The sequence below is a fragment of the Peromyscus californicus genome, unplaced genomic scaffold (assembly GCF_007827085.1).
Source record: "Peromyscus californicus insignis strain IS unplaced genomic scaffold, ASM782708v3 Scaffold_4__1_contigs__length_199733344, whole genome shotgun sequence".
NCBI lineage: Eukaryota > Metazoa > Chordata > Mammalia > Rodentia > Cricetidae > Peromyscus > Peromyscus californicus.
This window is the reverse complement of record NW_026294562.1, coordinates 70,769,168-70,793,554: the sequence shown is the minus strand read 5'-3', so window position 1 is coordinate 70,793,554 and position 24,387 is coordinate 70,769,168. Positions and strand designations below refer to the sequence as shown.

Below are 24,387 nucleotides of genomic sequence, written 5' to 3'. Positions count from 1 at the left end.
CTGTTTTAGTCAATCAATCAATAATTTTTTTTAAATGCAGGTCAGTACAATGAATTTTTCTGGACATTGCCCTTAAAACGTCTTTACTCTGTATTAAACTATCTTCTACACTAAGTTTCTTTGTCTCCTCCGAATTCTTTCAGCAGAAACCACAGGACCAGGACTGGTCTGCTGTGCTGGTCATCAGGCCCGGACTGCCCCTCCCCGTCATGGTGCAATCAGCCCTCCCTTCCCCCATCTCTCCCTCATCTGAGTTACTTGGCTTTCTTATCAATTCCTGCAATCACAAGAGAGGGAATCTTGCAAACTTCCACACCTACAGTGCTGTTCCAGACAGAAGGAAGTACATTCTGAGGCCACATCTCTGAAGAGCCACTGACTGATGTAGCAGAAATCTTAGATGGTCTTATTAATAAAACCAAACCTGAGGCCAAGTATTGGGGTGAACACTGGAAGATCAGAGAGACAGAACAAACCACAGCTAACCTCACCTGGCCAACCTCTCAGCTGATCTTGTTTCTTCAGACTGGAAGCCTCTGTGTCCTCATATCCGAATGGCTCTCAGCTGAACTGTGCTGCTCAAAACCTAAAAGCTTAACCAGCCAAATGCTTAACCAGCCAAATGCTTCTAGTTCCTGGTCCTCATGCCTTATATACCTTTCCGCCTTCTACCATCACTCCCTGGGATTAAAGGCTCACTCCCTGGGATTAAAGGCATGTGTCATCATGCCTGGCTGTTTCCAATGTGGCCTTGAACTCACAGAGATCCCAGATGGATTTCTGCCTCTGGAATGCTAGGATTAAAGGCGTGTGCTACCACTGCCTATCCTAAGTATCTAGTGACTTTTCTGTTCTCTGACCCCAGATAAGTTTATTAGGGTACACATTTTGGGGAACACAATACCACCACAGACTGACCTTGGCTGCTGTGCTAATGAGATCTGGATGCTGCAGACAAAGAGCTGAAGCTGCTGCCATTGGTCTCTGAAGTAGCCCTCTAGCTCCAATGCCTGCATCTACGCAACATCCTCTTGACAACTACTAGGTGCAATTTACAGAATAGACTGCTAAACCCAACAGCCCTCTAATCTCAACTAAAGCAATGAATGTCATCCCAAGCAACCTACCTGTTGAGCCATCTACAAACAGGTGTGATATACGTACGTGTGTGTGTGTGTGTGTGTGTGTGTGTGTGTGTGTGTGTGTGTGTGTGTTGGGTATTTTTGATTTTTTTTTTTTTGGTTGGTTTTTGGTTTTTGAAGACAGGGTTTCTCTGTATAGCTTTGGTTTGGAATCTGTCCTAGAACTCACTCTGTAGACAAGGCTGGCCTTGAACTCATTCATCTGCCTCTGTTCATCTATCTATTTTGTAAGCATGTTTATGACTTTGTGTGACCTCTTCAACAGTGGCAGTGTCTTTCAGGGTATCCTAGATCATGATTATTGTATCTCAGAGTAAATTGTTTTCCTCTTCAGAAGAGCTATTCTTTAGTTGAGCATGCCTGGGTCTTACCAATATCATCCTTTATTCATCATGCTCCCAAAAGGCGGGTCCCACTCCATCTCATGAGAAACACTGGGCTCTAGATCCAACAGCTTTGATAGGCCAAACCACTAAGCGGATCGATCCCTTTCCTAGGACTGCCTAGCACCTGGATCACCACTGCAGCTGGCTGGCTGCCCTATGCATGTGGGTGGCACAGTAGTGTAAGTATGCTGGGTGACTGACTTCTCAGGACGCAGCCTGGCAGGTTTTCTATGGTGGTAAAAGCTGCCCTTCCCTGGTTCCTCCTTTCAGCAATCCCGGGGATCATCAGACCAGGGTCCTGTTTGCCTGGAATTCAAAGCTTTCCACCTTCCTGAACCTCTTACACTAAGTCTTCTCACACAACCAGGCTTTCCTCTCTTCTATCTGAAGACTATGATGGCCTTCCAAGGAATTTGGCCAGGAGCTTCATTTGCCAAGTCTACCTAAGTCTTCAGGCTTCCTCTGGAGAATCTCTTGTCGCATGATCCCAGGTCCTAAGGCAGCCTTTGCATCTCAGAGAGCGCCTGCAGGCAATGCAGAATCTCAGGTATACACATCTCTCTCTCTCTCTCTCTCTCTCTCTCTCTCACACACACACACACACACACACACGTGCGCGCGCGCGCGGTTCTATCAGGCTATTGAACTTAGCTTTTTTTTTAAATGTGTGTATATGTCATGTGTGCAGGTGCTGAGGGCAGGGAGGGCATCAGGTTCCCTAGAGCTGGAGAAACAGAGGTTGTAAGCCACCTAATGCAGGTACTGGGAACCAAACTTGGGTCCTTTGGACAAGCAGCATGCTCTCTTAACCGCTAAGCCATCTCTCCAGTCCCAGGCTGTACTGCACTTAATCGTTAATCCCCTTTGCAGGGGCACAGTGGTCCGTGCCTGTAGTCCCAGTTATTTGGGAGGCTGAGACTGAGACAGGAGCATCACTTGATCAGTTCTGGACTGTAGTGCTCTGTGCTGATCAGGTGTCCACACCAAGTTCAGCATCTGTACGGTGACCTCCTCAGGAACAGGGAGCACCAGGTTGCCTAAGGAGGAGTGAAGGGTTGGAAAGTCCATCCCCTTGGAACAGCAAGCACCTTATAGGAAGTTATTCCACAAAACACACTAGAGAAAAACGAAACAAAATTTAAAGAAAAAAACAAATAAAAACAAAACTCACATCATTATACAGATATGAAGTAATCATAGCTTTATTTAGAATGAAAAGCCTGGTCTCAAGAGGAAATGAAATGCCAGTAATAAGGGTGAAACACACTGATTATTACCAATATGGAAATACAAAATACTCTGTTGGGGTAAAAAGAAAAATCAAGCTTTATTCAAAGAAATACTGAAAATAAATGTTTTACAAATTGCAGTCGAGCACTTTAAGTGAAATTTTAGGAATGAATTCTCAGAATCTATACAATACATTCTGATATTGGCCAATGCAAAGTTTACTTGAAACTAGTATTTTAACAAATGCTTAACCTTCAATCATTTTAACATTCACTGATTATAACAATTCAACTGCATGATGTTAAGCAAGTCTCTTACGTAGAAATAACTTTTGAATACAAAACATTCACACCAGCAAGGAAATTATAAAAACGTATGTCAACGACTGCAGGACTGGATCTGAAGGCCGTGTACAGATGGTGGCGCTTCCCCTTAGATAGTTCCCACAGTCAACACTTGAGAGAGATGCCACTCACTCTCGTTCCTCTGGTACACGACCACTGCAGTTCCTAAGTGTCACTCCACTATGCATCAACTGAAAAATATATATATGTATCCAAAAAAATGTCTTTAAAGAGACAGACAAGTGGGATCTGGCCGCTGTGAGCAGAGCTTCACAAGAAGCCCGTCTGAAAATGACTCCCAGGGGCCACTGCGCAGTTCCTGCTCTCAGAAGGACAAGATGGTCTTGTTAATGATTTCCACTGACTCCCGGATCTCGTCCTCCTTGATTACAAGTGGAGGGGCTAACCTGATGATATCGCCATGGGTTGGCTTGGCCAAGAGACCATTATCTCGGAGTCGCAGACACACCTTCCAAGCATCGCAATCTACAGAAAAATGGTCACAATGTACACACAGAGATTAATGTATGACTACCCTTGTCACAGGCAAAGGCAGTGAGTGAGCCTCTGCAGAGAGTGTCCCCAGTGTCTGCTCTGGAGAAGAAGCTCTAAGTTGCTTGTTGCTTTGCTCAAGAGGCTGCATTACTGACTTTTTGGCAAGCACATAAAGTAGGTCTGGACGACATGTTAAGACTGTTACAGGCAGAGCACCCTTGTCTGCAGTGCTGGGGCCAGAAGGGCTCCTTCCAGATTCAGGAATGCTGGCATACACAGAAAGAGAGGACGTATCTTGGAAAAGGGGCCCATGTAAACATGAAACTCATATTTCACACTCACACAGCCTAAAGGTAATCTCACACAAGACTCTTAGTATACCTGCATTTTGATTATGGCCTGTCTCCTGGGATCAAGTATGGGATTTTCCTCCTCTGGTGTGATGGTGGCAGTCAAAACCTTTCAGATTTGGGACCATTTCAACTTCTCAGATTAGGGATGCCTAACATGCAATCATAAGGAGCTAATGTGAAAGGACTTGGGTAGGAGCCGCAAAATGAAATAATGGGATAGCCATCCCCCAATCCTAGGAACACTACACACTGCCGATAATGGACACACTTCCTGGCCATTCGGAACGAAGCATCATTTCCCAGCAGTGTTTCTCAGCCTGGCTGCAGGCAGAACTGCCTAGAACTGCCTAAGTCCACCCTATCTCCACCCGTCACATCAGTGGAACCTGCTCCCTTCCTTTCTCAAAGGCTCCTCTGCTGGAATCACTGCTTTAAAAGGAAGGGTTAGCCCAAGAAGACCCAGCAGGGTGCCCTGGAGGGTGATAACTGGTATCAGGCACAAGGAAGTCCCAAATCTTCATTATCTAGTATCCACATCGAAGTCATTCATTTTATTCCTACTGCTGCCTCTACAGCCTCTGCTGGATGGACAAAGCATTCAACTGAAGGGGAAATATTAACAGAAACTAATCAGGGATCACCAAGTGCTGCCTGACTAACAGAGGCAGGAAAGAACTGTCTGCAAGGAACAAACACTTGGTCAAAAGAGTGAAACATGCCTTCTCGTTGGAAAGATCTACATTTAGGATAACATTAATGCAATCAGGTCACATTCATCTAAATGGCTTGACCAACAGTCTAGTCCACTGTTAGAGAGGACTGCTCTACCCACTCTGTCTTTGAAAGGACTGTCGGCATAACGTGCTGGGGACATTACCTTTGGTTTCTCTGATGACGATGGCATTTAGCAATCCTTTCCCTCTTACACAAGTCACAACATCAGAGGGCAGCTTCATGAGCTCCTTTCTCAAGATGGAGCCCATCTTGTCTGCATTTTCAGCAAGATTCTCTTCTTCTAAAACCTGTTTTTTAAAAAAATCACAAACGTTAAGAGTGTCCTGGAGCAATCCATGAAAGGCTGGGAACAAAATGCACCTGTAATGAGACAAAGACCAGAGTGACACCACCTGCATTTGCTTTTCAGGGCCTGCATTAATTTCTAGCTAAACAGACAACCTCAGCGCCTTGCTTTAATCACAAATCCATTGTCAAACAGTCTTCGTGGCAAAATAAAGATTAAAATTTGTTTAATGCAAGCCAGGCAATGGTGGTGCACACCCTTAATCCCAGCACTCAGGAGGTAGAGGCAGGCAGATCTCTGTGAGTTTGAGGCCAGCCTGGTCTACAGAGCTAGTTCCAGAACAGCCAAGGCTACACAGAGAAACCCTGTCTTGAAAAAACAAATTCTTTAGTGCAGTATGCTGTTATTATTGGAACACCTCAATGGAGTAAGTCTAATTTAACTTGAAACTGCAGCAGAATTGCTTTTTGTCCTCCCCCTAACATATTACTGTATCTTACATTTACTTTCCTGGGCTGGCTTTAAACTTGTGACTACCCTGCCTTTTAGTTTCCCTAGTGCTGGGATCACAGTGGTGTACCACCATCCCTGATTTCATTTTTACCTGTGTGATACATTTTTATCTGTGTTGAAATCAAACCCAAGGCCTTCCTCTTCCACTGAACTAAGACCACCAGCGCTCAAATCCGAGTTTGAAAAAAAAAATAAAAGGGAAAAAGAGCTTTGTGATCCCCTGTAATCCTAGCACTTGGGCAGCTAAGGCAAGAAGATTTCGAGCTGTCTAGCTTGGGCTACACGGTAAATTCCAGGCCAGTGTGAACTACAGAGTGAGACCTTGATTTGAATAAAACAGACAAACAAGAAAAAAACAAATCTTGCTTTGCTAAACCAAAGGGGCCTAGAAGGTGGTCATCGTACAGGAGCTCTGCCACTGCCGGGAGACTGACTATAGACTGGAGCAGCCCAGGAGTCCAGTGCTAACATTGGGGAAGGCAAAAAGTACCGTCCTTCTTGAGAATGCCTTGCTCCTGAAACCTTCCCCCCATACTTCATGTTCTCTAACACTTGGCAATCGTATTAAACTTCTTATCACACCAGGACTCAAATTAAAAATAATTTCAACACTACTTCAAAGCAGGGATCATTCAGCCCTATCAGTTTTCACCTCAAGAGCTGCAATGGCAATTCGGCAGCCTAGTGGATTGCCGCCGTAGGTGGAGCCGTGTTCTCCTGGTTTAATGGTCAGCATTATCTCGTCATCACACAGCACTGCAGACACCTGAAAGACAGACCCGCCGTGTCATTCCTCACATTCTCAGCATGCCAGGGACACAGATACTTCTGTACTGCTGATATTAAAGTCGATCAGCCAGCAGTTTACATCTGCCCCGACTCTCAGTAATAACTAAGTAATAACTAAGACAGGCCTTCTTAGAACTAAAAGAAATAAACTTTTTTATTATTATTTTATGTGGATGAAGTGTTTTGTCCACATGTATGTCTATGCAACAGTGCCCATGGAAACCAGAAGAGGGTGTTGGATCCCTTGGAACTGGAGTTACAGATGGTTGTGAGCTGCCAGGTGGGAGCTGGGAACTAAACCCAGGTCCTTTGGAAGAGCAGCCAGTGCTCTTAACCACTTAGTCATCCCTGCAACCCAAGCAGAGCTGTTTTTGCAATGAGATAATTTATAGTCCTTTCCAAAATGCTCTGCTTAGAAAACAAACTTGGGTATTCTCTGCAAGAAGACAATTCAGTCTACTCAGCAGGAACATCTACTCTTCAAAGTCCTTTCATCCCACATCAATTACTGGCTCTGGATACAAACCCCAAAAAAGAACAAATGTTCCCATCTTACATTCATTGTTCGAGGTCTTGAACAATTAGTAGTACCAGTTTCTGAAAAATGGGAGGAGGAACTTCTGAGGGAAATGCTTCTGTCCAAATCAAATGCCACAACACATCCCAAAGCACACACTCCACTTGGTCAAAACTAACCAAGCGGACCACACAAGGGAACTCTAAAATGTTCCAAGTGGCCTTTACCACACCCGATCAAATCAAATGACTTGAAAGGTATCCCGATCAAGGTCAGAAGAAATAAAGGGACATTGAACTTACAGGGTATAAGCCACCAGAAAGGGCCTTCCCGAGAAGAACTATGTCAGGTCTGACATTCTCATGATCCACAGCCAGCCATCTACCAGTTCTGGACAATCCTGTCTGTATTTCATCAGCGATAAACAGGACCTGGGAGGGACAACAGACAATACAACTGTCATTCTCACTTCACGGGGAAACAAAGACCACTATCATGTTAACCCTCTCACTAAGTGTCTCTCCGGTGCACCCTGCAATCTGTGAAGATGTTTTCAGCACCCACACAATTTCAGTGGTGTCCTGTGGACATCTGTTTGCCGTGTCAGGCTAACAGCCCCCAGAGGCCCGTGTGGCACTCACTGCTTTGCATGGCAGAAAGGCACTTACTCAAACATCAGGAGTCTGGAGGGCTTCAATGGCCCTAATTTCACTCGAAGAACAAACTCAGATAATTAACTCCTATATAATCATCAAATATTTTTCTGGAATTCTCAATACTAAGCAAAATACACTACTAGCCTTGTGAAAGAAAAGGAAGAAGGGTCGTAACATTTAGAGCCAAGGAACACAAGACAGGGCTTGGGAGGGATTAAGAGTGCAAGGCTCCTAGAGATGAGAGAAGAAAATCCCAGTAAGAGCCTGGAGGTCTGCGGCGGCGGCAGTCCTCAGCACAGTGTCTCACCAGTGTTCTAGAGACTGAAAAGTTACCGTCACAGAGGGTTCTAAGCATTAGAATGTTCCTAACTCTCGAAACTCATCTAGTGGAAAGTGAGATAATCACGTATCCTGTCAGAGAGTTCAAACAAGTCAAACAAGTTTGGCCTCCCTGCCAAGTCCGCGGGACCACCTGGTACCTGGTGCCTGGTGCAGAGCTCTCGAACACCCGTCAGGTATCCTGGATCTGGAACAATAACACCTGCTTCACCCTGGATGGGCTCCACCATGAAGGCGGCAACATTGGGATCCTGAAGAGCACGCTACAAAAGAAACAGAAGGGAGTTCTAATAGCTTCCATTCTACCATATTTGGTAATTGAAGTCAAATACTACACATACTTCCTGTTGTTAAGAATAAGAATGAAGCCGGGCGGTGGTGGCGCACGCCTTTAATCCCAGCACTCAGGAGGCAGAGGCAGGCGGATCTCTGTGAGTTCGAGGCCAGCCTGGTCTACAGTGCGAGATCCAGGAAAGGCGTAAAGCTACACAGAGAAACCCTGTCTCGAAAAACCAAAAAAAAAAAAAAAAAGAAAAAAAAAAAAGAATAAGAATGAAAAAAAAAAAAAAGAATAAGAATGAGAGACTTAGCAGTTTAGAACACTTGTTGCTTTTCCAGAGGATCTAGGTTTGATTCCCAGCACTCATATGGTGGTTCACAACCATCCATAACTCCAGTTTCAGGAGCACCAGGCATACATACATGCAGGCAAAACACTCAAATTAATTAATTAAGTGTGTGGGGGGGGGTGATGATGATGAAGCCCGGCATGGTGGTTCATGCTTATAATTGCAGGACTCTAGCATGCTAGGTTTATAGGCATATACCACTATCCAGATTATCCCCACATTTTGCTACATCATAGATGTATTATAACTAAAAGCTAAGGCAGGAGCTGGAAAGATGACTCGGCCATTAAGAGCACTCACTGGCTACTCTTGTCAAGAACCCCGGTTCCATTTTTAGCACCCACATGAGGGCTCACAACTGTCTTTAGGTCCAGTTCCAGAGGATCCAATGCCGTTTTCTGGCCTCCTTGAGGCTGTACACACATGGTGCATTTATATGCAGGCAAACACTCACATAAACTTTTCTTAAAAAAACTAAGTGGCCTGTTAAAGCCATCTTATGACTTTTTTGTTTGTATTTTACAAAAGTACTCCACTTTGGAGATGGGATATACCTCAATGGTAGAACAACTGCCTAGAATCCACAAAACCTTGGGTTCCTTCTCTAGCACCACAAATAAAGTACTGCAATTTATAAGTCTTAAAAACATTTTATCTAGGCCAGGAGTGATGGTACACTACTTTAATCTCAGCACTTGGGAGGCAGCAGAGCCAGGCAGATCTCTACGAGTTCAAGACTGGCCTGGTCTACATACTGTTCCAGGCCAGTCAAGGCTTCAAAATGAGAGTCTATCTCAAAAGAAAGAGAATGAAAGGAAGGAATGGAGAGAGAGAAAGAAATTAATTTGATACAGTAATTAACTGGGTAATATTCGAGTTGTTATGATCTGAACTGGCTAGCTGGCCTACTAGATGACAAAAGCAGATCTCCCTGGGTTGGACCCTGACTGCCCACTACTGAGAATGAGTCTCACATTTCAGCCTACCTTACAATGGATTTTCAGACTCATATAACTTCATTTGTTCTGAGGTACTGGGGTCAAGCCCAGGACCTCACACATGCTGTTTGACCAAGGAGCAACCTCCCCTATCCTCATTAATGATTTTAATTTTTGAATGTGAGCATTTATCTGTTATGTAAGTATGGTAAGTACGTATCTGCACCACAGGCATGCCTGTTACCCAAGATGGTCAATGTTAAGAGTCCCCTGAACTAGAATTACAGAAGGTTGTGGGCTTCTAAACTGGCGTAAGGAACTGAACCTAAGTCCTCTGCAAGAGCAGTATATGATCTTAATCATTAAGACATCTCTCCAGCCCCCTCATTAATGTGTTTTTAATCCACATACTGAACAGGTCATAATTAATTCAAAATAGTTTCCAGTTGCTATGAGCCAAGTACCATAGCCCCCTGATGTACCTCCAGTGCAGGCAGATCGTTATATGGGATAGTTTCAAAGCCTGGCATGAAAGGTCCAAAGCCTTCATAACTGGTCGGGTCTGTGGAACTGGAGATTGCAGACAATGTTCGACCCCAAAAGTTTCCATCTAAAAGGAAAGACAAATAGTGACTATTCCAAAGAAACCTACAAGTTCAGTAATACTACTCTACAAGCACCTTGGGAAGCCGGACTAAAAATAAAGGGTTATTTAGAGAACCTCTGTGAACTTTCAATTACTCAAACAAAATCTGATACTAATTCCAATGGTTCCCCTGCCAGCAGCCAACAGGTCTCCTTCGAATTACTATTTTAGACACTTCTCTACGGCACTTTTCTCAGACCCACTCTAACCAAAGCCTCACAACTGAGACATCCAAGCATGGTTTCTGGACAGAGAAGGAACATTTACAACAGGAATGTGAGAAGAGAATGTCCTGCATAATGACCAGCAGTTTCCTTTTTTTTGTTTTGTTTTGTTTTTTGTTTTTGGATTTTTGAGTCAGGGTTTCTTTGTCCTAGAACTCACTCTGTAGACCAGGCTGGCCTTGAACTCCACCTGCCTCTGCCTCCTGAGTGCTGGGATTAAGGGCATGTGCCATCACTGCCCAGCAGCATTTTCCTTTTGATAGCCCAATACTGCAAGCTACCTACTGAACAGAATGCATTTTCAAATTCACTTACAGCAAAGATCCTCAGACAATCCAAATACTTTCCATGTTGCCTGCCTTGACATTATAATCCTCCATAATGCTAAATGGAACAGACGTCTGCCTTTCCTCAGGATCATGTTTTTTTCTATTAATAAATGTGGCTGGGGGCCACTGGAGGCCAGGCACTACTCCAGGACAGGGGATGGACAGGTAATTAGCCTGGGAGCTGCCTGTCCTCAGAGCCTCCACTCTGGTAAAAAGCAAACATCCTAACATCGGCCAGCAAAGTAAACAACTGCATCATTTCAGCTGGGGTTAAACTCAACCATGAACAATACAGTAAAGAGACCAGGAATTCATCTCACTAACGATGTGTTGACATCTCCACCACCTATGCCAGCGGTAACTCAATGACCTCAGTACTGGGTGGTTGTATCTTAGCTTCTTGGCATCTCTAAGAACACTCTTGCAAAAGCATCTGTCACCTGGGTCTCTGACTCATGCGTCAGCCCATCTTTTTCTCATCCACATACAAAAGCATATTCGTTAAGATAACAAGCACCAATGTGACCAGGAGCCAACTTGTTCTCCTCTCCCTAGCCTCAGGGATCTCATCCTGCAGCTCACTCTGCAGGAACAGACCATCTTTCACTGTCATTTCAGCCCACTGACTCATCAGACTCTTTCAATACAATGTAAAAATACCTTTGCACCCTTCACTAGTATGAAAGAGACTGTACAGTCTATAACCGAAATGACATTCTGTTTAGAACAGCCAGCCAGGATACCCACAACTAAAACACAGGATTTTACAATGGTAAATTACAAGCAGTCGCTTATGAAGCCACAACTATGCTGCTGGGTTAGGCCACCCTTTTTCTGAATTACTCAGAAAAACGCAACCGTTCCCATTTCCTCTTTTCTGTCTCTTCTGGATGCTGGCAAGCGCCTAACTACTATACTTTCTCTTGTACATTAGGCTTTTCCATGCTTTGGTGAAGCCCTCCCTCATGTCTGCCATGTAGCTGCTCATCTGCCATGTGGCTCCTGTCGTCTTCTTCTGTGTCCCTCCTCTGGGCAGCTTCAGGATTTACAGCTTGTCTCCCTATAGCTCTTCTTTTAACCTTGAATAAAATGTCTTTGAGTTTTAAAAAACAAAAATGGAGCCAGGTGGTGGCACGCACCTTTAATCCCAGCACTTGGGAGGCAGAAGCAGGCAGACCTCTGCGAGTTCCAGGCTAGCCTGGTCTAAAAAGTGAGTTTCAGGACTCCAGGGCTGTACAGAGAAACCCTGTCTAGAAATGCCACACACAACCCCCACCTTCCCCACCTCTCCCCCTCCCCACAAAAAACAGTGGTGAGTTATAGAATCATGGCAACATTTCATCAGATCGTAATCTGTCACCTCAAATATTAATTGACTCTGGTCATAACTTTATTATGCTATAGGATTTATAATTTAACTGTATGTATTCACCAGAAAAAGCAAAAATGGATTTGACCACAAAATCAGCACATACTTCTTTTTTAACTAAAATCAAAATTTTAAAAAGCCAGAATCTACCATTTGAATATCCCACAAAGATTATCATCTCAAATTACATAATTGCAAAAAACTGTAAGTCTCTTAACAAGAATTCAAAGTATTCCTTCTCAATCATTCTTAGAAGTGTGACAAGGGCAGCTTCAGCCTCCTGTTCCTGATAGTTTCTTAGAACACAACACGAGGGCATATTCACTATTAGAACCAAAATCTTGACCACAAGCCAACATGGTGAGGCACGCCTTTAATTCCAGCACTTGAGAGGTAGTAGCAGGCAGATCTCTGTGAATTTGAGGCCAGTCTGGTCTACAAAGTGAGTTCCAGGAAAGCCATGGCTATATAATAAAACCCTGTCTCAAAAACCAACAAAAAATGTTGGCTATAGATGCTCAGTGATAGAATGCTTGTATAGTAAACACAAGGCCCTGCATTTGAAACTTAGCACCAAGAAAGAAAAAAGCAACTAGAAAACAGCTATGAGGGAAATGTGGTAAGATGAGAAATGAAATCAAAGTCACTTACTTCAAGGGAAGATTGAGGAGCTAAGAAAGAAAAATCTTGAACTAGGGATGTGGCTCAGGAGTAGAGCATTAACCTGGCTTCCATTAGATCTTGAATTCATTCCACAGCATCACAAAAGGAAGATCTCATACATCAAGAAGTAATGTAGAAATCCAAGAAGGAATTCCCCCACCAACCTTTATAAAACTGTCCAGAAATATTATGTAACAATTAAATTCACATACCAGCAAAAACAATCTTTGCTTTGTATTTCTGGATGCCTTTCACGGTGTAGCCCCAACGACGAGCAAGCTTACAGGCAGTCTCTCCAGCCTCCACTCCTGTTGTGGGGAAAACGCTTAGATTTTACTAAAGGTACAAATGATCAAACAGCTTAGCATGGGGCGCACAACTGAATCCCAGTCACTTGAGAGATTAGTTCAGGAAGATGGCCAATTCAGGACCAGCCGTGGCAATCTAGAGAGATGCTAAGTAAACACAAATAAAGAAACGATTGATTGACTGATTGATTGAGTGATTGATTGATTGGGAACCTAACAAGAATGGAACTGTTTTACCTGTATTCATCGGAAGAACTTTGTGGTAGTTGAAAAGCTTGGTAATGTACTCCTCATATTCACCAAGGACGTTGTTATAGAAAGCACGCGACGTTAAGGTCAGTTTGTCCACCTGACTCTTCATAGCATTTATGATCTTGGGGTGGCAGTGTCCTTGGCTGACAGCACCATAAGCACTCAGGAAGTCCAAGTACTGCCTGCCTTCTACATCCCACACATAGATGCCTAAAATACATAGGGAAGAAAAAAGAATTTGAGTCTCTGTATGCCATAGACCCCCAAACTGAAGACTGATTTTTTTAAGCCCCCTCCACACCTACACATGAAATTCTATTTAATATATTTTTATGCTTAAAACTTGGTTTAGTGGCTGGAGGGTGGTGGCTCACACCTTTAATCCCAGCACTCGGGAGGCAGAGGCAGGTGGATCTCTGAGTTTAAGGCCAGCCTGGTCTACAGAGAGAGTTCCAGGACAGCTACAGAGAAACCCTGTCTTGAAACTGCAGCCCCCACACCCACCCACCCCCCCAAAAAAAACTTGGCTTAGTGCAAGCCTATTAAACTTTGATTGAGAAAGAAGTATTAAGGCTATATTTCATCTGTCTACCTCTGACACATATATTTAACAGAACAGTATCTGTAACTCTGTCATTTCCAATTTTGTTTTTTAGTGGTAAATAAGCACATAAAAATATACCCAATAGTGAAAGTGTAAAATCCAGTGTGAAGGTCCACAGCTTCCATTCCAAATGGTTAGTCTAACTGTATAGGAGTTTACTGAGATATATAGACTTTGGGTCTGGTTAATTTCAGTGTGTGATGTTATTTTTATATATTATAATAAAGTTTATTTAAAAAGAGAGAGAGAAAGAAAGAAAGGAGGGAAGGAGGGAAGGAGGGAGGGAGGGAGGGAGGAAAGGAAGGAAGGAAGGAAGGAAGGAAGGAAGGAAAGGAAGGAAAGGAAGGAAAGGAAGGAAGGAAGGAAGGGGTTATAACCTCTTTACCAATTTTAATTTCAGGAGCCAAAAATTTGAATTTACAAAGAAGTTACACAAAATAGACAAATACCTTGTAGAGACTACAACCGACCATAGAACAGGGGTATTTGCAAACCATATGCCTGGTAAGGACTTAGTATCCGGAACTCAATGATGATACCAACAAAAACGACTAGGCATGGTGGCACGTACCTCTAATGCCATCACTGAGAGAAGAGAGGCAGGAGGATCAGGAGTTCAAGGCCAGCCTAAACCAAGCAAGACCCTGTTTTTTAAAATGGTAAAAATAACTTGCTAGCATTTCTTCAAACACATACAGATGTTAATATGAATGTGAAAAGATATATAATACATCACCAGCCATTAGAGAAATGCAAATCAAAACAAGGAGATACTATTTGCAACTGCGGCAAGTCCAAGACCAGCTTGAACTACACACTGAGAGCCTGTCTCTCTACCATTACCAAAAATTAAACAAAAACAGTACAGCTGCTCTGAAAAAAGTTAGCCATTCTGAGCTAGGAAGATGGCTCAGTGAGTATGAGCTCTTGCTATGCAGGCATGGCATGAGGACCTGAGTTTGAGTCCCCATATCCCACATTTAAATGAAGCTGGGCATGGCCACACATTCCTATAACCCTAGCATTAAGCACAGAGATGGGCAGGTCCCAGGAGTTCACTGGCCAACTTCATGTTCAGCAAGAAACCCTGCCTCAAGGGAATAAAGCAGAACCTCAGAGAGTAAGACACCTGACTTCCTCTTTTGCTCCTGCTCAGGCACAGGCATCTCACATATATACATGGTTATTTTAAAAGGTTGGCAGTTCCTCTGCAAGCCAAGCACAGAGTTATTGCATGACCTAGCAATTCTATTCCAGGGATCAATTCAGGCAGTGCCAAACTTTTAAGAAACACTAGCTTACAGGGCTGAAATAACTCAGTTGGGAAAGTGTTACAATGAAGAAATACTGGCCCAGGGAAGAAGGAGAAGGAAGAATGTGGGGGGCCCCAAAACAGCTTGACCACACAGCTGCCATTATAGGCTTAGAGGCCCAGACACAGCTTCCCGCAGGCAACACATGAACCCAGGAAAAGCCATAAGCTGACTTCATCCAGTGGGGCCTGCATCTAAGAGGAAATACCTGACATTCCAAACATTCCCTATACCCCCAGACAAATGTCAGCCAATTGGGGTCCTGAACCCTGGAAATCCCCTCACCCCAACCTCTGCTATGATTAAAAAAAAAAAAAAAAACCCACCCTGCCTGGGCTCTGAGCTCTCTGCTCTCACCCCTGCACTGGACAGACAGAAAGACCAAGCCCCAGAGCTTGAAATAAAGGCTCTTTGCTTTTACATACGAGATTCAGTCTCCGTAGTGGTCTTTTGGGGGTCCCCACGTTCTGGGCATAACAAACCCAACAAGAATTAGAGTCTTGGTCTAAAGTTCCTTTTGTAATTCAGGACATAAAAGAAAGGTGGATTCCTGCTAGGTTGTTGACTTCCTGATTCTGATGATCACATGTGCACATAAAAGATAAGGTTCCTGCAGACCTTAGAAAAGACACGCTGACTATCTAGGAGTGAAAGGCTAGAAAACAGGACGATCAGGGGCCAGAGGGAGGAGAGAACACAACAAATAAAGGCCTCAGCGATCTGCATGAAGAGGAAAGAAACATTTTACTATCATCATAATTTTTTACTAGAGTTATGTCAAAATAAAAACTAATAGTTAAAAAGAAAAATTGGTGGTGATGTCACATTCCTATTTCTTCTGCATGTCCCCTAGGTGAGGCCACCATGGGGAAGACCCACTGGCACAGGAACCCTAGACACTGAGTAAAGTCGAAGGAACACTATCCACAACACACATTCAGTGAGGGATGGACTTGAGAAAATACAAAACGACTAATTCTTAGAACAGCAAATGTGGGGGTGGGTTAATGAGAACATACCTTTTCCTCTCTCCAGGGCTACAGGTAAAGGATGGTAATTATGTGCACCATACTTAGATTCCCGTTCAAAAATGTACTCAGAGGATGGTGGGCCTTGGACTGTCTTCTTAGTTGCAACAGATGCGGTAGAGGCGACTGAGGCATGGATTCCTCGCCTCAGAGCAGCAACAGACTGCAAACTTGCTAGTTTGGAAAACATTGTGTGGGTCCTTTAGGAATGGAAGTACAGAGACCTGTCCAAAGCAACGAGAAGGCGCTCAGTGAGAACCTTTCCAGGGTCAACGCATGTCTGTTCACTAAGTAACTGCTGAGCATCTACCACAGTCAATATCCAGCCTTTTCCTATCAGGTGTGCAGAGCACAAGGCAGACATCAGGGCGCCAAGTCAGAGGCCAGAGCTGCTGGGCGCCCATGAGTCATGGGGTAGGAAGCAGGGGCTACGAACCATTTGCACTTTTTTAAAGCCCTGGCCGGTCTTCAACTCTGGGTTCAAATGACCATCTGGAGCTAGGACTACAAGCAGCACATGCCTCATCCTCTCTCGACCCCACTCCGGCCCTGCAGGACCACCACCACCTCTATTCTCTGTTTTACATTTTTACTCTGTCCCGGTATGCAAGTAGTGAAACAATAACAAATGTGGTTTTAATCTAGATGAGGTAACCCCAGCATTTAGGAGGCAAGATGATCAACACAAGTTCCAGGCTAGCCTGACCTACACAGTAAGTTCCAGACCAGCCTGGGCTACAAGTAGCCTCCGTCTCAAAATAGAAAGGTTGGGGGGAAGAGACAGAGGGACTGAGCCAGAGAGATGGCTCTGCGGTTAAGAGAATCTGCTGCTTCTACAGAAAACCTGGGTTCAGGTGTCGGCACCCACATGGTGGCTCACAACTGTCTGTAACTCCAGGGGATCCAGCACCCTCTTCTGACCTCTGCAGGCACCAGGCACCCACATGGTGCACATATATACAAGCAGACAAACATTTAATACATATAAAATTTTAAAAAAAAAATCTTAAAAAATGGAGAGAGACAGGAAAAAGTAACTTTTAGAGGCTAGAAAAAGTTTAGCACCCAAACTACAAAAGGTAGAATGTGTCATTTAGCACAAATATCTAAAACTCCTGGAAGTCAAACTGAGCATAAACAAAGGCAAGAAGACTTGTTCTGGGATTCATCAAGAGTCTTGAGCTTTTACAGTAACAAACACAAATATATACATAGATGAAAAGGGAATGGCTATTTCTATAACCCCAGCCACCACACACACACACACACACACACACTAAAAAGAGGTATCAAAAAATCAACTGTTCAGAGAAGAAAACAGTAATGTCGACCAAGAGAATATCAAAGCACAAACAGCTAAGCTAGGTGTATGAATTTCCGAGCACACTGGTGCTCACTCACACTATTTACATTTTTCAGAATCAGGCTACTCTCTCTGCTCCAGTCCTAAAACCAGGCTCCACCAGTGTTCCCCTGACTTCTGTGCGCACTGCTCACCATTCAGATCACAGCAGGCAAAGAGCCTGAAACAAAGACTTGTAAGGAAGGGACCACAGGAAAGGGGAAATAAGAGCGTGCAGAAGTGCCATGTCCTGGGGGCAGAGGGGGGAAACAGTTGAAGATAAATTCTAGATTAGGGGACAGTTACCCAAAGCCAGGCACGCCTGGGATGTCTATATCTCCTTATTTTTTTAAAAAGACAAATAGCTAATTCATGTTTCAACAAAATTCTCTAACAAGTCAAACCATGCATAATCCTAGCCTTCTTGACTAAGCTGCCAAGTCAGCCGATCACAGGGCTTGGCTAGCTTTCACCTTGGCTCTCACTCCGTACTAAAAATCCAGTGCGGTTCAAGAATCTGCAATCACTAATCAAACCCCACAACTCTGTCTGGTTTGCCAAGAACTTGCTGTTATTCTTTCTTCCCACGGTCAGACCAGAGTACGGATCTGAAACTCAAGCTCTAGGGACTGGCTTGAGAGGATCCCAAGGACTCCTAAAGTAAAGCACACAATTATATACAAAAGTACATTTTCCTAAGGAAAAGATCTGCAACTTCCACGGTATTTTCTCTCACACTAACAAAAACAATGCAAGAATCACTGGAAATGGCGGCTAACGAAAACGTCTAACTGTACTACAAAGAACTGGTCCCCATCACCACCACTAAGTTAAAACACCTATTTATCAGTTCTTTCTAGGCTCTTTACAGTCTATACAGTATATGCTGTTTGAGCTACTAAAAACTTAAAAATTAAGTATTAATTTTTGCCTAGCAAATAAGCATAAAACATGCTTTCCCAGCTAGGCAGTGGTGGTACATACCTTTAATGCCAGCACTAGGGAGGCAGAGGCAGGCAGATCTCTGTGAGTTCGAAGCCAGCCTAGACTACAAAGTGAGTTCCAGGACAACCAGAGGTACACAAAGAAACCCTATCTCAGTAAAGAAAAATATGCTTTCTCAGATACTTCTTAGGAGAGCACTTACATACACACAGGCAAAACACTCATACACAAATAAATAAATAAATCTTTAAAATCAGTTTCTAATGACACGGCAAGGTATTTTAGGATATGTTTAAGTAAAGAAAATAAAATTATACATACAGGATGTTCAATTATGCAAAGAGTATTAGAAAAAAAACTATTAAGGAAAGAAACAAAAAAGTCACTGTGACTATCTTTAACTATTCTCTATTTCCTACAATGACCATAAATTGTATTTATGGTACTGGGCAGTGGTGGCACACGCCTTTAATCCCAGCACACAGGAGGCAGAGGCAGGCGGATCTCTGTGAGTTTGAGGCCAGCCTGGTCTACAGAGTGAGATCCAGGACAGGCACAAAACTACACAGAGAAACCCTGTCTCGAAAAACCAAAGAAAAGAAAACAATGTTGTTTAAAGAAAAGTATAGTCAATACTCCAAGGAAGTGCAGCCTTGGGTCCACTAGGTCACCTATTTATAGGCAAAGGATCAAACTTTAAAATAAAAATGACTCTCATACTTTTGCTACCGAAGTCTATAGCCCTGCTTTTTCAATAGGCAGAAATATACTCAAAAGACTGGTTATTGAAAACAACCCTAAAAATGCTTCAACAGTGTATTTTTACAGATTGAAATAGGACTGCAGAAGGGGGCTGGGGAGGACTGTAATCCCAGCACTTGGAGGAGCTGAGAAGGAGGGTTTCCAGTCCAAGGCTAGACTCAGCTGACCCAAAACAAACCTTCAAGGAGAAAGAACCTAAAGAAGGCTACCTAAACTCAACTTACCTCAATTCACACAAGAATTACCTGCTCAGCTACAATCTATTTATCTGCTGGGTCCCCTCAATTTTATACAGAATGACTATTATCAGTAGCCTAACAAAAACATCCAAAACATGAGTAATACCCTCCAAGTTCTCAAAAGTAGATCTCTGGATATTTTCCTTAACTGGGAAAGATCAGAGGTGCCCAGACCACGATATATCAGAATTTACTGTGCACATTTCCATTAAAGAGTCTCTGTGTTCAAGTTACTGAGTTTGTACTGTATGAGAACTATTAGAACAAAATACTAATTAAAGTGGCCTTTAAAATAGCCATCAAGAATCTTCTCTAGGCTTGGGAAATGGTCAAGAAATCCACAGTGGTAGAAAATGGTAGAAAACGCACAGCGTTTCACTATTTAAATTCTGTCTGTGGCTTTAGGAGGTGGATGCGTCAGTCTTTCTGAACTTCAGTTTCCCCATTTGTCAACTGCAGCTGAAGCCATTCACGGGCGTCTTGAGGAGTTCATGTTAAAGCTCCAGGTTCAGCACAAAGGAGTCATTCATTCGGTTCTCTTCTGCTCTAAGTTCACAGGAACACTAGCCAATTTCTACCAAAAAACAAAACAAAACAAAAAAAAAAACCCCACTGCCATGGTGTCCTTTTTAAACTGGGCTATTTTCTTTAAAAAAAAAAAAAAATCCTACATATAGGCCTGAGGATCAGTGAGTAGAGTACTCGCCTAATGTGCCTGAAGCCTTAGATTCCATCTCCAACACCAAAAACACCGGAGAAGCAGAGGTAGGAAGATCACGAGTTCAAGATCATCCTTGGCTACCCAAGAAGTTAGAGGTGGTCAGGCACTCTGACATCCACCATTAATCTCTGAACTCTGGAGGCAGAGCCGGATGGATCCAGCCAACCTGGTCTACACAGCGAGTTCCAGGTCAACCAGGGCTACAGAGTGAGACCCTGCCTTAAAATTAAATAAACAGAAATCAGACAAGTAAAAAGGAGTAACCAGCCATGTCTCAAGAAAATCACCTAGCCTGGGTAAGGGGCTTCTGCTGACATTCTCTCGTCTGCCAAGTGAACGAGGTCCTTACTGAATCCAACTCCTAAGGGAGGCAAGAAAGCAACAGAAAGCGACCCAGACTGGAGAGGGAATGAGGCCACCCCACCCCGCATCAGGGTAAGTTAACTCTGAGAGGCTGCCTCTCTGTCCTCCCGTGCAGAAGTTCATCTTCTCATCAAAGCTTCACTCTTGGACCTAATAGCTTTCAGTCCTCAAAGGGCAAAATAATGTGTTGCTAAACACATTACTATTCACTTATTATTTATATTTACTATTTTTGTATTATTTTCTTGTTATTTACATTAAGCAGACATAAGGGCCCAGAAATGAGAACAAGTTCTAATGGTAGGTCGAGAACTCTGAACACCTAACATTTAATTTCAAAGCCATCACTGTTCACTACCTTTTATCAGCCCACAGCAATGTTTCCAAAGTACAGTGTCCATAAAGGGCTGCACTTGGAAGAATTTGTTTAGTCTGCCTTATTAAATAACGTTTTCCTAAATTACTCGAAAAGAATCACCAATGTAAAGTCATCCAAAAGCCATTGAAAATATTCAGCTTGAGAAGTAAATTTGGTTTGGCTATTGTCAAATATTTACTTTTCTGAGGTAACCATTCACAAATACAGGCCTTATTTTTTGAAGTTCTGCCAACAAAAGCTTTGTTTTACGTAACCAATATTCTGGCTAAAATTCACCTCAAGTGCGTCACAAGCAAACAACTAATACTACTGAAAAAGGATTGGACCAGCTGCACCGCACCCTCCACACACCTCCAAATCACTGCCCATTCATTACTGTTTTTAAAAGTATGGAATCTGACTCATCCTTAAGAACTCAGCAAAGGGCGTAAAATACAAACGCAAATAACTATAATAAAAATAGACTGTAGAAGAAAAATATATGAAACAGGGAAAAAATACCTTTAAAAATAAATTCTGAATAAAGTTTCGGGGGCTGGAGAGAAGGCTCAGCAGTTAAGATCACTATTCTTCCAGAAGACCAGAGTTTGGTTCCCAGCACCCACATTACATGGCACAACTAGAGAGAACTCCTGTTCCAGAGGGATTGGACCTCTCTGGCCTCAGAGAGCATCTGCATTCATGTGCGCACGCACACACGCACACACACACACACACACACAATTTAAAAAAATCATAAATACAGTTTCAGGTTACATGAAACTAATTTACCCACAGACACTCTGACAATCCTGATTGAGGAGATTTAGGATGGAGAAATTGGAGGTTATTCAGTTGGAAAGGACACGTCATTCCAAAAATCACTCTTTCTCCTCTCTCAATATATCTTGACACATCTACAAGGTAAATAAATGCACTACCAGGCATGATGTAGGCCTGAGGCAAGGTTTACTGGCATCAGAACTTCCGCGCAATTAGCCTGGAATTTTCTGAGGTTCAGCATCGTTTGCGAAAGGTCTGGAGGAGTGACGGGGTGGGGTTGGGGGTCTTCGTGCCGAAAGCCCTGTGGGCCAATCCCTAGCCAACATCTCAATAATGTACACGTCACTTCCTCAATCCTCTTATTTGGTTTAGGGCTGCAGAGAAAGTGGAGAGTGGGGAGGGAAGGGCAGGAGCAGTCGCGGGACACAGGGGGCTGCCCGAAGAACTCGGGCTCGGTCCGCATCAGCGCGCCCCCCTCACCCCCCCACCCCCCGCCCGGTGACAGGGCCACGCGATCACTGCTCTGTCCCCAGGGATCCGACCCCCGGCAGCCAGGCAGCTCGAGCCGCCACCTTCTCGAAAGCCGAGGCCTCGGAAGGCCCCAGCGAGTGCCCGGAGGGCGACGAGCCCGAGCTGTGTCTGGCAGGCAGCCGTGCCACGTCTCCGGCCTCCGGTTCCCTGCTCATCCCCTTGCCGAGCCCGCCCCGCCCCGGGGATGTGCCGCACCCAAGACCGGCACAGCCGTGCGCTGCCCCGGCTGAGACTCTGGGACACCTAGCAGGTCCCGAGCCGCTCCCGCCCGGTCCCGGCGCGCGCTTGATACCTGACAGCGTCCGCTAGGCGCGAGCCACGGCACTTGGATCGCAAAGCCCGATGTGGCCGCCCGGCGCGTCACGCCGTTTAAGACGCCCTGTCTGCCCCGCCCCGCCTGCGCTTGCAGTTCATTGGCTGAGGCGGAGGGCCGCACACCAATCACACGAGGCTCTCCCTCGCCCCACCCACCCGGCCTTGAGCCGCAGGGCGCCAAGCTCCGCTGCTCTCGGTAAACGTGCAGTCTGTGTGTGTGTGTGTGTGTGCGGCGCTTCTGCTCTGGACTGGATTCAGGAGCAGTTCGCTGTCTTTTACAGGCAGGGAAACAGAGACTCGAAGGGATGCTGGCATCCCACGGCGTTTCCCTGGCCGACGGACCCTCCAAAGCCTTTCCTAGAAGAGCCTCTTAGGAGCAACATCATCTCCTCTTAGATGCTGAAATCACATGACTTTGAACCCTCACGCGCCAGAATGGCGGAACAGCTTACTGATACTTCCAGGATCATCTTTGCAGCTGTAAAACACTGCCTAGCTGTTAACTGTTGTTAGTAATCGTTGTAAATGACAGCAACCCAGCACAGACTTGCCTGCTCTGCCCTCTACCACCATGGTTAAAACTCAAAACCCAAAAAGGATATCGCAGGATAAACAGAATCAAAAGGTGTTTGAGTATCATTTTGTCTATAACAGTCGTTATAAATCAGGAAACATGCAGATAATAGAAGAGACCCAGAGTTACCCAATACAGTGCCACGAGCCGCAGGCAGCAGAGGACTGCCTGCCAGCACAGTGATTCACTACCCTATGCATCAGGGTCAGCCAGAAAGACTTCACACTCCACTTTGGAATGACTGTGTGTGGGTGGAAAACCATAAGGATGGAGGGACCAGTGCACCAGGGAGAGCTATGATCAGTCTAGGTATCAAGGGAGAGAAGTGTGGTTTCTAGAACCAGAAAGGAGTTTGAGGAGAGACCACTTGAGGGAGTTGCGGGGCGGTGGTGGTGCACACTATTAATCCCAGCACTGGGGAAGCAAGAGGCAGGCGGATCTGTGAGTTCAAAGCCAGCCTGGTCTATAGAGCAGTTTCAGGACAACCAGAGCTACACAGGGAAACCCTATCTTGAAAAACCAGAAAAAAAAAATTGGATCTCCCTCCTGCCAGAGTTTCTCATGGACTGAAGCACTCAGAGGCCAGAGGCCTAAGGTGTCTGTTAAGACAGTCCCTACAGAGCAGCCTCCCCAAGACAGAAAGTAAGATAGAAAAGAGGATGGGAAAGAGCTGGGGAAATAGTTCAGTAGGTAAAGTGATTATTGAGCAAGCCTAAAGAGACCAGAGTTCAGATCCTCAGCACCCATATAAATGCTGGGTGGGCATAGAGGCCCCTCTGGAATCCCAGTGCTCAGGGAGGTGGAGACAGGAAAATTCCTAAAGTTCTGGGTTCAAGTGAGAGACCCTGGCTCAATAAAATGTGTAAGGAGGTGAGCAATCGTGGAAGACACCAGACTTTGTGCACCCATACCCATGTAACACTGGTGCACATACACACCACAGAGAGGGAGAGAGGAGAGAGAGAGAGAGAGAGAGAGAGAGAGAGAGAGAGAGAGAGAGAGAGAGAGAGAGGAGATGAAGGCAGAGGGTCGAATGGCAGCCATTCAACAGCCATAACAGGGAAAGTCTTAGCTGACCTGGCTAGTAGGGGCAGGAAAGTAGCATGGACTCAGAGACCGAGCTGTGAAGGGCAGAGCCTACATCTGCAGGGGCACTTGGCCCTCCTGGGCTCATCCTGTCTTTGGCCAAGGCTGTTTACCCACATCGTTACCAAAGTGATCATTACCCTTCTAGGGCTCATTATGATCATAAGTTTGTCTTTCAGATCTTGATTCCCTTCACACCACCTGCTTCAGTATGCTCAACCTCCTTGGGGTTTGACCCTTCTTCCCCTGGGGTCAGAAAGGAACTGTTTCTCTGTGGTCC

General features: G+C 44.6%; 1 protein-coding gene across 2 annotated transcripts; it reads right to left on the bottom strand.

Moving 5' to 3' along the window:
• Nucleotides 1-2,714: 2,714 nt before the first annotated feature.
• On the bottom strand, nt 2,715-22,546 carry Oat (ornithine aminotransferase). Of its 2 annotated transcripts, none has more exons than XM_052711977.1 (10): nt 22,425-22,546; nt 16,080-16,312; nt 13,129-13,353; nt 12,796-12,891; nt 9,835-9,962; nt 7,926-8,048; nt 7,093-7,221; nt 6,137-6,250; nt 4,828-4,972; nt 2,715-3,588 (listed from the first exon to the last, which is right to left on the bottom strand). In XM_052711977.1, the coding sequence occupies exons 2-10, from the start codon at nt 16,276-16,278 to the stop codon at nt 3,428-3,430; spliced, it is 1,320 nt and encodes a 439-aa protein (XP_052567937.1). In that variant the 5' UTR covers nt 16,279-16,312; nt 22,425-22,546; the 3' UTR covers nt 2,715-3,427. The 2 variants fall into 2 exon arrangements, with proteins under 2 accessions (XP_052567937.1, XP_052567938.1); XM_052711978.1 differs by lacking the exon at nt 22,425-22,546 and adding an exon at nt 21,760-21,851.
• Between the last annotated feature and the right edge of the window lie 1,841 nt (nt 22,547-24,387).

Coding starts and splice junctions, on each gene's coding strand:
- Oat (XM_052711977.1), bottom strand. CDS start 16,278: ATGTTTTCCAAACTAGCAAGTTTGCAGTCTGTTGCTGCTCTGAGGCGA. Junction 13,354..16,079: donor AGCCCTGGAGAGAGGAAAAG/GTATGTTCTCAT, acceptor TATGTATTTTAG/GCATCTATGTGTGGGATGTA. Junction 4,973..6,136: donor TTGCCATTGCAGCTCTTGAG/GTGAAAACTGAT, acceptor TTTAAAAAACAG/GTTTTAGAAGAAGAGAATCT.